This window comes from Chinchilla lanigera, unplaced genomic scaffold (assembly GCF_000276665.1).
Source record: "Chinchilla lanigera isolate Chin_1 unplaced genomic scaffold, ChiLan1.0 scaffold00032, whole genome shotgun sequence".
NCBI lineage: Eukaryota > Metazoa > Chordata > Mammalia > Rodentia > Chinchillidae > Chinchilla > Chinchilla lanigera.
In genome coordinates this window covers 250,155-263,597 of record NW_004955433.1, presented here as the reverse complement: position 1 = coordinate 263,597, position 13,443 = coordinate 250,155, and the positions used below count along the sequence as shown (strand labels likewise).

At 38.4% G+C, this 13,443-nt stretch overlaps 1 protein-coding gene across 21 annotated transcripts in view; it reads right to left on the bottom strand.

Moving 5' to 3' along the window:
* LOC102006600 (ATP-binding cassette sub-family G member 2-like) overlaps positions 1-13,443 on the bottom strand; it is a 150,829-nt gene that overhangs the window by 12,841 nt on the left and 124,545 nt on the right. For 8 of the 21 annotated variants that reach the window (XR_001234729.1, XM_013516146.1, XM_013516145.1 and 5 more), the window contains 5 exons: positions 12,245-12,396; positions 8,330-8,434; positions 7,523-7,770; positions 3,752-3,834; positions 258-347 (listed from right to left, as the gene is read on the bottom strand). The exons of 1 other annotated variant lie outside the window; for it this stretch is intronic. Coding sequence is in view for 16 of the 20 variants with exons in the window: in XM_013516146.1 (XP_013371600.1) it covers positions 258-347; positions 3,752-3,834; positions 7,523-7,770; positions 8,330-8,434; positions 12,245-12,396 (678 nt within the window). In the remaining 4 variants the exon portion in view is untranslated. Of the gene's footprint in view, positions 1-257; positions 348-3,751; positions 3,835-4,981; positions 6,712-7,522; positions 7,771-8,329; positions 8,435-12,244; positions 12,397-13,443 lie in introns of those variants that run through there. 12 more of the 21 variants (XR_001234731.1, XR_001234730.1, XR_001234732.1 and 9 more) reach the window with 8 other exon arrangements.

Below are 13,443 nucleotides of genomic sequence, written 5' to 3'. Positions count from 1 at the left end.
CTACTAATTTCTATTGCTTTATTGAAAGGAACTGTTAATGTTTAATTGTTTGATAATCTTATATGCCTATATTTGTTTATCTGAGTAAACAATATGAAGATAACAAAATGTAATACAAGAACCATTGTTAACTTCCTATCACCTTGTCTGAAATTCTGTATTGCTTTGCTTTTATGTTGCTGTGTTTATGTCTGTGTGTTTGTTAATGTTTTCATTCCTTGTCTTTAAAATGAAAAAAAGATCAGTGAATCACTCACATAAAGAGTTTCTTCTCCACCACAAAGATCTCCCCGGCTGACTTGTTGCTGAAACACTCGTACACAGTCAGCATAAAGAGTACCAAGGCTCTGGAGGTCAGAATGAAAACAAAATCACCACAATTAACACTCAAGGTGCTTTTCTACCCAGGAACACTTTCCAGAAATGATGTAACTCAGCAGGTTTGCTTTTAAAAAAGGAAAAGGAAAGTAAAGCTGCTGGTTAAAATAGAGAGGAAATCATGATTGCAGGAGGACTCTCTCCTATTTCTGTGCCTAAACAGGTGACCTGTGACTCTGTATTTCAGCATTTTTAAAATTCATGGTCTTAGGTGGCTGTAAAATTCATGTTGAAGCCAGATCTCCTGGCCCTGGACATCTCCTGAGTCCGTGGGGATGTAACTACATTTAGATGCAGTCAGGAGAGAAGGGTCTACAAATTGGGATTAGTGTCCATAGAGGAGGTGAAATCCCAAAGTGGTGTCTTCTGTGAGACAGGGCAAGGTGGAAATAAATGTTTGCAAGCCAGGGCTGGAGCCTCGCTGGAGTCTGCGCTTGCCAGACTAGAACCCTGACTGCGGACTGCGGACTACAGGACTGAGAAGAGATAAAGCTCTGCGGCTGAAGGCACTGAGCGTCTGGTAGCTCTTGTTATGGAGCAGTGCTGGGATTGTTTTGCAGCAGCTTGTGGATGCTGGGCAAGTGCTCTTCCACTGACATGCATCCCTAGATGGAGATATTATGATTCATAAACACACTGTTAAATACTAAATTAATGTGATTAAAGTGATACCCATCACCTCAAACATTTATCACTTTTTATTGTGAGAAAATTTCAAATTTACTCTGTGACTTTCAAATGTACATTATTATTTATTGTATTCACTAGGCTGAGCTATATCTCAAATACTTTCATTGGTTCCTGTGATACATAATAATTATATTCATCTTGTGTTCTTGGTACATACACATATCACATCTTAATCATTTTTGCTTCACTTTCCCTCCATACCCTCTACTCTACCCCATACCCAGCCTTCCCTCCCATCTCCACAGTGTCTACCTCCCTGCTTCCCATCACCTCTTTTATTTTGTCCTTTATATTTATTTTGAGGTTTTCATAGATATTCTACAAATGACTCAAACTTACCATCTTTATGACTTAGTACATTTATATGTTAAATAAAATCTCTCTATACATATACATATATACATATGTGTATATATGTATGTATATATCCACTCTTTACTGTTCTTTTGTTGGTGAGCATTAGAAGCTGCTCCTCAAACTAGCTCTTATGAATTGTACTGCTATAAACACTGGTACATATATATCAATATAACATGATGTCTTATAATCTTTCAGGAAGATATCCAGCAGAGGTCAAGTTGGGTCAAGTAGAATTCTTATTTTTAGCTTGGGGATTTACCATTCTGATTTTCTTAGTGGTTGTACTAGTTTATGTCCCATCAAAAATGTAGAAGTGTTCTCCCACCCAGCCTCACCAACATTTGTTTTTTGAATTCTTTATGATTGTTATTCTTTCTGGAATAAGATGAAATCACGGTGTTCTTTTTATTTGCATTTTCTTGAAGAACTTACTGGCCATGTGTACTTCTTTAAAGCATCTATTCATTTCTGTTGCCCATTTTTGACTAGGTCTCTTATTTTGGGGATCTACTTTTTTTTTCTTTTACTTCTTTGTATCATCTAGATTTTAGTCCTCTGGGAAATAGATGGCAAAATTCTTTTTCAGTTTTGTGGATTGCTTTCTTTACTCTATTGGTTGTTTCCTTTGTGGTATAGAAGCTTTGCCATTTTGCATGAATCCAGGTATTATTTGTTATGCAATTAGGATTCCACTCAGAAAGACCTTGCCTATGACTATGTCTTCAAGATTTTTACCTTTTATCATGCAGAGATTTATTCTATTTTTATACATAGGTTTTTCACTCATTTTGATTTGACTTTAACACAGGGTGAGAGAAATGGGTCTACATTTATTCTTCTGCATGTGGATAGCCGGTTTTCCATGCACCATTTGTTAAAGAAGCTGTCTTCTGTCCAGGCTGTTTTCTTGGCTATCTTTGGCCTCATCATTAAAAATCAGATGGCTGAACCTACCTAAGGTTGTTTCTGCACCCTTAATTCTATTCCAATAATCTATATATATCTATTTTTTGTGCCAATATCATGCTGATTTTAACACTGTAGTTTTGTGCTACAATTTGAAATCCAGGATTTTAAGGCCTCCTGCTTTGCTCTTGTTCACTTCCTTGTGTAGTTTAATTCACAGGTATTTAATTTTTTTTAAGCTATCACAAATAGGACTGTTTTCCTGATTTCTTTCTTTGTGGTTTCATCATTGTATACAGAAATGTATTTATGTTTGCTTATTGATTTTGTGTACTTTTACTTTGCTGTATTTTTTTTACTAGTTCTAAGAGTCTTCTGGTGCAGTTTTTTGAGAAGAAGCTAAGAATTACTGGGGTAAAGGGAAGATTTGAAGATTACTCAGAAGGTATAAAAAAAACCATTCACTGAACTTAAGTGTGTAGTACACGCCTGTAATTCCAGCACCTAGAAGGTTGAGGCAGAAGAATCACTGTGAGTTTGAGGCTACATAGTGAGTTCAAGGCCAGTGTGGACTATGTAACAAGACCCTTCTCAAAAAATATACATTCACTGAAATTGTAGCAGTTTGGGAAGGTAAGAAATTACTGTATGTATGCTCTAGCAACTCTACTTCTAGAAATCTACCCCATAGAACTGACATCAGGCATTCAAACAGATACTTGTACTCTAATAGCAACATTATTCACAATAGCAAAAGGTAGAAGCAACCCAATTTTTCATCAGTAGATGAATGGATAAACAAAATATAGTATGGTATACACTTACAATGGAATATTGTAATATTACAATGGAATATTACAATATTGTAATCTTGAAAAAGAAAAATTCCAACACATGCTAGAACATGGTTGGACCTCAAGAACAATGGCAGGGAAATTAGGTAGTCACATAAAAGTAATTTATGGCTCTGACTGTATGTCATATGTATATTTGGTTCTTGTATGTTATATACTGTATGTCATGTATATGAGGTTATTAAAATAGCCAGAGATACAAAGTAGAACAATTTGGGAAAAGTGTGAAGATGTTCTTCAATGTGTAGAGAGTCCATTTGAGAAGATAAAAAGCTACTCTGGAGTTTTCTAGTGGAGACAGTTATATAACGTTAGTGTTTGATGCTACTGAACCTTACACTTACAAATTATCAGAAAGGGTAAATTTTATGTTGTGCATAGTTTACCGTCACATATATGTAAATATATGTGTAAAAGATATTTCCATTCAGTTTTCAATATACTCACTCACCCCACCCACACTGATGCTCACCCAATACTTGCCATAAATTTAAATTCTTAATGGATGTTCATAAGCTTAAAACAAGTGATTTGATTTTGCCAGTATCAAAATTGCAACTTACCTATTCTGGATTTCATTACAGTCATTTTTTAGCACAAGGAAGATGGCACCTATAACCAATCCCATTACAATTATGACAATTATCTTTTCAAAAAAAGAAAAAAGGAGAGTTTCAGTTAGAGGTAAAAAGTATACAACATGCATGAAACTATAAGATATAATCAAATCTATCCATCAAGACATACAAACTTTAAATGCCCTGGTTAGAATCAATAGAAGAATATAAAATAGTGATTATTATTAGACTTATTTCTAAATTAAGTTGAACATTAATCTGCTTGTGTAACTGACAAGTCAGCAGAGCACATGACTGAAAAGCCAAACTTCCTTCCAGTATCCCATCAGGCACTGCTGCCGCGGGGCACAGGTTGGGTGCTGAACCATGATGAGTGCCAATGGGGTAACAGAACACACAGCACTGGCAAAGGTGTTCTGGAAGCAAAATAAAGTCCATGCAGCTAATTTTAACTTGAACTGACACTCAACTTTTGTACAAGTGCATGTGCAGTTTTATACTGCAAGAGGTTCAAGTGAAAGCAAGATGTCTTTACATTTACCACTAGAAATAAATACAGCTGCAGTGTTGGAAATGAAGCTCAGGGATGGAGTGTTTGCTTAGCATGGGCCAGACCCTGGGGTCAATGCTCAGCACTACAAAATGAATATGTAAAATTTTAAAAGCACACACAGAATAATTTCACCTAATAGAATTTTGACAATAAGGAAGTAGGGGTGAGCTAAGCCTCACCTATATCTCCTCTGGGGAGTCCCGCCTGCATGGGGAAGTGCACTGTCAGTTACCAAAGCAACCATCCAGCTTTCCCTGGGGCACGAAGTACTCCCTTTACTTCTCTCCTCTGTCACTGCTTGGCCATCAATCTCAGCCAGCGAGGCCTGTGGTCCACCTGAGCTACCAGCATTTGCATCCTCACCTGTCTCCACCTCCTCAGTCTGTGTAGATGGCTCATAGAAGACTGGACAAGCAACACTTTTATTTTTAGGAAAAAATGGCTTTTAGGTATGCATTAATTAGTAAAGGGTTATGTAGTTGAGGAATTCTATGTCTAAGCACCTATGGGTAATTTAAAAATATAGAAAATGATAATCTTTAAAAAATGCTACCACATATGTTGGAAAGTTCCAACCTTTTTTTTTTTTTTCTTGTCTTTTTGAGACAGGGTCTCACTATGCAGTTCAGGGTGGCCTTGAGCTCACTTTGTAGCCTAGGCTGGTCTTGAATTCACAAAGATCCTCCTGCCTCAGCCTCCCCAGTGCTGGGATTACAGGTGTGCACCACTATCCCCAGCTGTTGTTCCAAGCTTTTAAAAAAGGCTCAATACCACAAAAGTATCAACACATGAAGTAACTGGTGAAGGATATTTTTAGTATAAAGAAAACCAAAGTAAATGTATGGTCCCTGAGATAAAACTAAGATATTTAGCACCACGTCCCTAAAACATTCCTTTTGTGTTCCCAAGATTCATGCCAAGTTGAAGGTACACTGTAAATAGAGACCAAATGTCTGGATAAGCATCAAATGAGGCCCAGTGGCAACTGGGCGCAGTACTGTTATCTGTAAAAACTTCTTCCCTAACCATATGCTAAGTCAGTTGTCATATGCTTCTCATGGAATAGAACAGAGAGCTAATGATGTCACCAGTGTATGGATTAATCCATAAAACCCCTTACCTGCAGTAACCTGCTGCTGAGCAATTCATCTAAAGAGCCATCGGTGTACCTTCCCAGGGATGCTATTATTGGATACCTGTCCCTTACAGATTTTGCCGAGTGGCCCTATTCAGCACACACCACTCACAGAGCTCTGCTATGTGGTGCTACTTTTGAGCACTGTGGCAATTAGGATAGTTTCAACTTGATTGCCTTTGGGCTCTGCCATGGAGATTGGTGAAGCACATCTATAGGAGTGTCTCATGGGTACTGCAGCTGTGGCTTTGGGGTCTATGTCTGGTTCCTTGCTCCTTCTGCTTTGGTACTCTTCCTCTGTTATTCTTCCAGCCAGCCTGAACCAAGCAGCCTTGTTCCACCAAACCCTTCCATCATTATGTCTCTATTTTGAATGTAGCTCACTGATTGTGGACTGAAACTGAGAACAAAGTAATCCTCTCCTCTTTTAAGTATTATGTTCAGTATTGTGTCTCAGCATCAAGAAAGCTAAGATAGAAAATTGTCCCTAGGAGTGGGGTTGTTTCTGTGGCCATGTGGCTCAGAGGCATTTAGAGTTAGTTTATGAGTTTGGAAAGGTTTAGAGATGCTGGCTAGAGAGCCTTTAGAATGCTGCAGGTTGAGCCTGATGGGCGATTCTGGTCAGAGTTCAGAAAACCAGAATGCTGACAGGAATGCAAGCAGTAAAGGCCAGGAGCAGGAAGTTTCAGTTAAAATGAGAACTCCATTGACATTGGCCTATAGGCCATATGTTACATTCTGGCAGAAAAGTTGTCTATATTTTCCCCACTTCCTGAGACTGTGCGAAACTGAGATTAAGGCCAGTGGAATAACTAATCTGATGGAAGAAACTTCAAGACAGACTAATATTAAGGCTGCAGCATGGCATTTCTGGCTGCTTTTAGCCAGATTTATAGAAAGAATTAAGGGCAAAAGGCAGCGCATAAAACATTGTAAAACTTAGATTTGCGCTCAGAAGGAACCAGGTATAAAGTTGGGGCCAAAAGAGGTTCAAACTGTAAACAAAACAAACCTCCCCTCTTTCATGCTGTGAGTGTAAACCTTTCAGTGGAGAAGAGAGCTGCTGCACTTTATGCACAAGAAGGGCTTCGTAGAGAACTGGTCCCCTGGGATTCTCTTCACAATGTTCAGCCTTTCAGGCACTCAGAGCCCACTGCAGCCATGGTCCAAGAGGGTCTGGCTACTACTCCCACCGATAACCCACCATGGCACCATCCTGGGATGCTGGCTTTAACAACACAGTGATGTGGGGAGCCCCTGGAAAGATAGTGGGTATGCCTGTGGGAGTAAGGTCAAAGGTGCAGTGGGGGTGGAACAACCACAGAAGAAAGCTGCAAACTGCAGAGAAGCTATGCAGGCTGCAATCAAAAAGGCTGCAAGCACAGGTCATCTGATTCCTTCAGAGCTTCTAGCTTACCACATGTACTAGATACTAGGGATGGAGCTATAGGACAATGTTTCTCCCGCTTGGTTTGGGTCTTGTTTTGGTCCAATTCTTTTCTTTCCCCAATTCCTCCTTTTTTGAAATAGCAATGTTTACCTTTTGCCATTGTACCCTGTTTTTGTTTTAATGTGATATATTTTTCTTTATTCAGTAGTCAACTGTCTGTACTTATGAGAAAATAAGCTCCATGAGGGCAGTTTTATTTTTAATCGTGTTGTTCATTGCTTTATTAAATGCCCAAATGCAAGACACACTCTTGTTTTGAACTTATTAGATGAGCTAGTGGATGAAAATGGATGGCTACTAGAAAACCCCAAATGTAGATGACATTGCATTTAGTTTTCAGCAAATTTTTTTCCTCAGAGTATCCACTGTGTCTTGTCTAAGTCAACAACAACTCTAGGTCAGTAGTCCAAAAAAATACTAAGGAAATTCTGTAAGTGAAAACTTAATTGCATTTTACTTTAGAAATTATGCTTCAACTGTTTCTATATCCCAAATTGAGTGGGGATAAAAATACATGGCAACTATGGGTGGAAGATAAACATATGAAGCAGACTATACTGGGCCCAAATTGCTGCTACATAAGTATTTCACAGCACAGTTTAAAAACTGCCAGGTTACCTGAGCTATGGAGGCCTGGGGATTGCCTAGTAGATTTCTGAGTGAACGCCGTGCAATCCATCTGAGCTGATGAAAGAAGGAGGTGGCATAGGTTATCTCCTTGAAGCCAAAATTCCTCTTCTTCAGACTACCTGAGAGTGGCTCTAATTCAGCTTTTGTCTTTCTGTAGAAGGAGGAGTCAGCATAACACTCAGCTAATTTTTGTATGACTGGCTTGTCACAATTAGAAGACTCTTCAATCCCATTGGCTTTAGAATAAAAACAGATGAAGAAGAGAAATGTTCTTAACAGGTAAGAACTGATTTAACTCTTTCCACCTCTTTATGGGATAACACCTACATTCTAAAGTTTGAATATGAAAAACTGACTAATTTTGTCATTACTTTACACATTAGAAAACACAGCTGGCTAACCTCACTTCTGCTACAATTTTATGAATATAGTGAACTCACTTTTTTCTATCTGGATCCTAATTTTTAAAATAGACATCATATAGTTATACTTTTTTACATAAAAATATGATTCTTAGGTACAAATGCTAAAGTGACAAGATTCTTATTTTTAAAAAGTGCTATAAAACCAGCACATTCATTTTAATAGAATTTCCCCTTTCAACTAATAATATACAACTGCTCGTTTATAAATCTAAAAACTTGCATGCTACTCATGGACAACAAGACATGAATGTTGACTGTTAACAGAGCATAGCATTAATATTCAAGAAGCCAAGTTTTAAGTGGTAACAAATTACTAAACCTCAGCCAATTTAATTACACAAAAATTTGTGAATCTAAGAAATTTACACACCTTCACAGTCTTCTTCATCTCTACTTAACACCACAGCAGAGGAGTTTCCATTAATGATATCCAAAAAGAATTCTGCAGGGTTGCTGTAAGGCTCACTGTGGTAACCTGTGAGAGAAGACAACTCAAGAACACAACTTGCTGGCCTTAGAAAATAAACAGTACTTGCTTACAGGCGGTGGGTATGGAGAGGCATGGGAAGAGACCCAACAACTTCATTCTCATTTTCTTGTCTCTACTGTCCTCACTAACTTGTCTTTTCCTCTTATACATTCACTCATACAATATTTTCAAATCTTCTGTTTCTTAGCATAGCATATATAACCATACCATATATATAATTGCTAAGCTTCTCCGTCAACTTGCTCAGCTTGTGAGCCACCTAACACATCAGTAAAGTACACACCCAGTGTCTTCTTCAGTCCTGGAGGCCTGACTCTAGAATCCATATCTGGTCACTTGCCTCTTTCTCTTTATCACTGTTCCTCTGCTTTGCTTCCTGGCTGCCGTGAACCAAACATCTTTGTCATGCCTCAGCCTTCTACCATGATGTTTCTGCCTTGAAGCCAGTTTACCATGGACTGAATCTTCTGAAACCTTGAGCTACATGAACCTCTCCTTTAACTCGTACATGTTGATTAATTTATCTTAGGAACAGGAAAGCTAATTACCAGAAAACTGATACCAGAATTGGGGTTGTTGCTGTGATTCTACCAGACCATGCAGTTCAGAAGCCTTTGAAACTGGTATGTGGGAAATCTGTACTAAGTATAGCAGACTTATGAATGCTTTCAGTTCAACTAGTGAGGTGTCATAATACTTTTTTGTATTAATTAATGGTGCACACAGAATGTTATACTTGCATTTCAGCCTCTGTGTGCTTATAGCATCTCATCTGTTACAGTTTCCAACACTGAATGGCAGTGCTGTCATTCTATAGGTTTCACCCCTGCCAAGACCTTCACTATATTTTCAGACCTAGTTCTAACACTGGATCATTCCATTTGGTTGTGTGGTCATTTTGCAACATTTCAGCTAGTCAAATATATGCTCATATTACTGTTTCCTTTGTCATCTGAATCAGGGAGGGCTGCATTCCCTGGGTCTAGATCAGTTAATTCTTGCTCCATTTCCCTGTCACAGGAACTTTGGCTTACATAGCCATCATCAAAATCATCATCATCATCCACTCACACCACTCTTCTGTTACAAAAGCACGCATTTTACCATAATGTATGATCATCATCCATGCATGAATAATCTGATGATTCACTTCTGGTCTCCTTCAAATTTGGGTTTTTTATGTGCCATTGTACTGAATTGGGCTACTTCTACCAGAAAAAATCAAAAGAAAACTTTTTAAACAAATCCTGGAGTGGTGTGGGTCTACTGGACCCTCTGTGATGCTCAGGTAAACATAGTGGAACCAGTTAGAACATAAAGGTGGGTCTAAATCTTGTTTTGACACTTTTTCACACATGCACACTCCTTGACATTGACATATGACAATACCAAGTAGGTAAACACATAGATTGCTTCCTGTATCCCTCAGGGAGAGGTACAGAGAGGCACAGTCAGCTACCATAATGCTAAAGTACAAATTTTTGGTAGAAAAGTAAGGGATGGATCCATTGGACCCAGGCTTATGCCCTTATTATGACCAGAGATGTTAAACATTTTTTCCTCTATTTATTGGCCATCTGCATTTCTTCTGACAAGGAGATTCTATTCATTTCAGCTGCCCATTTTTTGATTGGGTATTTTACTGGGGGGTCTAAATTTTTTCAGTTCTGTATATATTCTAGATATTAGTGGAATAACTGGCAAAAATTGTTTTCCATTATGTATGTTGTCTCTTTGCTCTGTTGGTTGTTTCCTTTGCTGAACAGAAGTTTTTAATCTGAAATGATCTTTTTGCTGATTTTCAGTATTACTTCTTGTGCAAGTGGAGTTGTTTAGAAAGTCTGCCTATGCCTATGTTTTCAACAGTTTTACCTATTTTACCTTATAGCATATTGTTGCTATTTTTATTTGTATAAGAGTTTACGGAGAGAAGATTGCCTTGAGCCTCAGGAAAGACTTATCTTGGCCATTAAAGTAATACTGTAACAGCTGAGATGTTAGGGGGGCCAGGTGTGGTGGCGCACGCCTGTAATTCCAACACTTGGGAGGTTGAGGCAGGAGGACTTTTGTGAGTTCAAGACCAACCTAGGCTACAAAGTGAGCTCAAGGCCAGCCTGAACTGCATAGTGAGACCCTATCTCAAAAAGACAAAAAAAAAAAAAAAAAAAGAAAGAAAGAGAGATGTTAGGGAAAGGAGTTTTGTATTTTTAATGATATACAGGATAGCTGTACCATGTTAGGTGGAAGTATGAAATTGCTATTGTCTTTAGAGATTAAGTATACTTTAAGGAGATGTGTTTTAGTATCAATTTGACAAGGGGTAGAATGTGATAGTTAAGCTTGTCAACTTTATTAGCTTGGAAGCTGCCTAGGAGATTAGTAAAGTATATGCTGGGATGTGTCTAGGTGGTCTCTGGAGGTATAACCTGGGGGTGCATATCTGGCCTCGTGCCCTTTCCTCTATGGCACTGTTCCCCTATTCTGCTTCCCAACCACCATCAACTAAGCAGCTTTGTTACACTACTCCCTTCTGCTATTATGCTCCTGCCTTGGAGGTAGCTAATCAGGGACTACATTCTCTGAAACCGTAAGCCAAATAAACTCTCCTCATTTAAATTGTGTCAGGTAATTTATCCCAGCAACAGGAATGCCAACAAAACAATATTATATATATCCCACACAAGTCTTGATCTCTGTAGAGCATGTTACGTTAGTCCTTACTATCATAGAGCTTGAAACTGAAACAGCTAAGTAAAAAAATTAAATGCTTGGGTGAGTTATGCTCTCTGAACCACTGAAAAAAATCATTCATTTTAAAATATGAAGAACCAGGCAGGCCATAACTGTCAGAAATGGTAGCCTATCAAATCTGAATTTAGGGCTGGCAATTATATTGAATAACAGACCACTTGCAGCCAGTTAAAACTTAAATCTGTAATTTAATATTACTAAACAATGAAGTAGCTTCTCCATGAGCCCTCACCAAAGTGAAACAAGAGCACATACATGGGAAAAGCTGATAAACAACTATCTGTTATATGGTTAAGAAGCCCATGATACTGGCCCTTGCCAAAACTGTTCAACTGATAGAATAACTGGTTGTGAGTCCAACCCACTAACAGAGAAAGGTTACCATAGCTGGGAAGCAGAATGCATGCACCCACACTCAAACAGAACAAAACATGGGAAGAGATCAAGCAAAAGCTGCAAAATGTGGAAAAATTTTGGCATAAAACTGGCCAAAGATGTTTTAGAGTATGTCTTAGTTACTTTCTCATAACTGAGTCAAAACACGCAATACTCAAAGTTGAAGAAGGAAAGGTTTATTTCAGCTCAGTTTGTAGAGGTTTCAGTCCATAGTCAGATGGCTCCACAGCAGAGAAGCAGTCCACGGCAAAGCACGCAACAGGCGGCAAAGCAGCAAACAGGACACTTGCCTTTCTGTTTTATCCCACCCAGGCTACCACCCTTGTGAGTGAGGTCACCCATACCCAGGGCCTTCTGTCTGCAGTAAATCCATTCAGGCACAACAGAACTATGCTAATTCCAATCAGTGGACAAATTTAGTACCATACACCCTTAATCCCAGTATCATACACCCTAGATCTAAACAGCTCTGAAAAGCCCCACCTAGGAGTTCATGAGACTTTGAAGGGACATCTAGATACAAGCTGTAATAAAGTCACAGAACTCAAGGTATATCTACACAAAGATCAAACAACATTGCTGACCCACTCTGTTCTCTCCCCAGTTTCTATGCATAAAGAATCTACTGTGTGAACAAGTCAACCATACCTGCTGATTCAAAGTACTGCACAGCCTCTTGTGCAGGGCCATGAAACATTAGTTTTCCTGAAGCCAATAAGGTGAGACTATCAAACAACATGAAGATGGAATGCCGAGGCTGATGAATGGAGAAGATGATTGTTCGTCCCTGCCTAGACAGCCTAAGTTAAAAGAGAAAATAATCAATCATTAAGTAACTGAGCCTTACACTTCCTGATAAAACACTTAATTCCTGACATGAGGATGTCTGTTCCAAGTTTACCTTGATTTTCTCTTCCTAACTTCTTATCTCATCCCATATTATTCACTTGATTCCCGGGGAACCTAAATTTGAAGCTTTTCTTAAAAGGACTTGGGTGGGCTTCTTCAAAGATGGTGCAAGAAGACAGCAAAATGTGTGTGACAATACGGATTCCGGGGCAGTCCTCTGTAACACTGAATAGAATCTCACTACAGGAAGACCATATCATGAATACATTTCTCAGATAATCTATATATATACTCAAGTTTGGGAACTAATTAGTGAATAAATACGAAAAGCATGGTCACATGTCCAACCCCAATAGATCATAAGTCTTCTGACCCTTTCAGATTAGTTTTTATTCTTCTGCCTGATAATACAATTAACATTACTAAACACCATTTCTTTGCCAAATGCTTTAGAGATAAACTCATTTAAATTTTCACAATGTTGTTGTAATGCAATTCCAGTATTACCACTTCCTTTATTTTAACAAAAAGCTTATGGATCAAGCAATTGGCCATGGGCTCATAGTTCCCAAGCGGCAATGTCAGGATTTGACTTCTGGTCAATTTCCATAGCAGAAATGGTGATAAGTACATTTTCACAGGGGTTATTACTTAATGAAAAAAGGAACAAAGGCCAAAACTGCTGTCTCAAATTGTAATGAAAACATTTTATTAGATCATTTCAACTTAAACATTTGATAAGCACCTACTATATGCCAGCAGTATTTCCACGCTGTTCTGCTTCAAAGAGAAGTAAGCCAGAAGATCAATAATCTCAATACAATGAAAAATAAAAATAGCTGAGGATTTCTTGTAAACATAATATCAAAAGGCTCAACAAAATTGAACTCAGAAGAGAAAAAATATTCAGGGTGGAAGAACAAGGTGAACAAAGTGAGTGTGAAACAAAAAGATCTATTGGGAAGCTACAAGAAGCTCAGTGTTACAAACCAAAGACC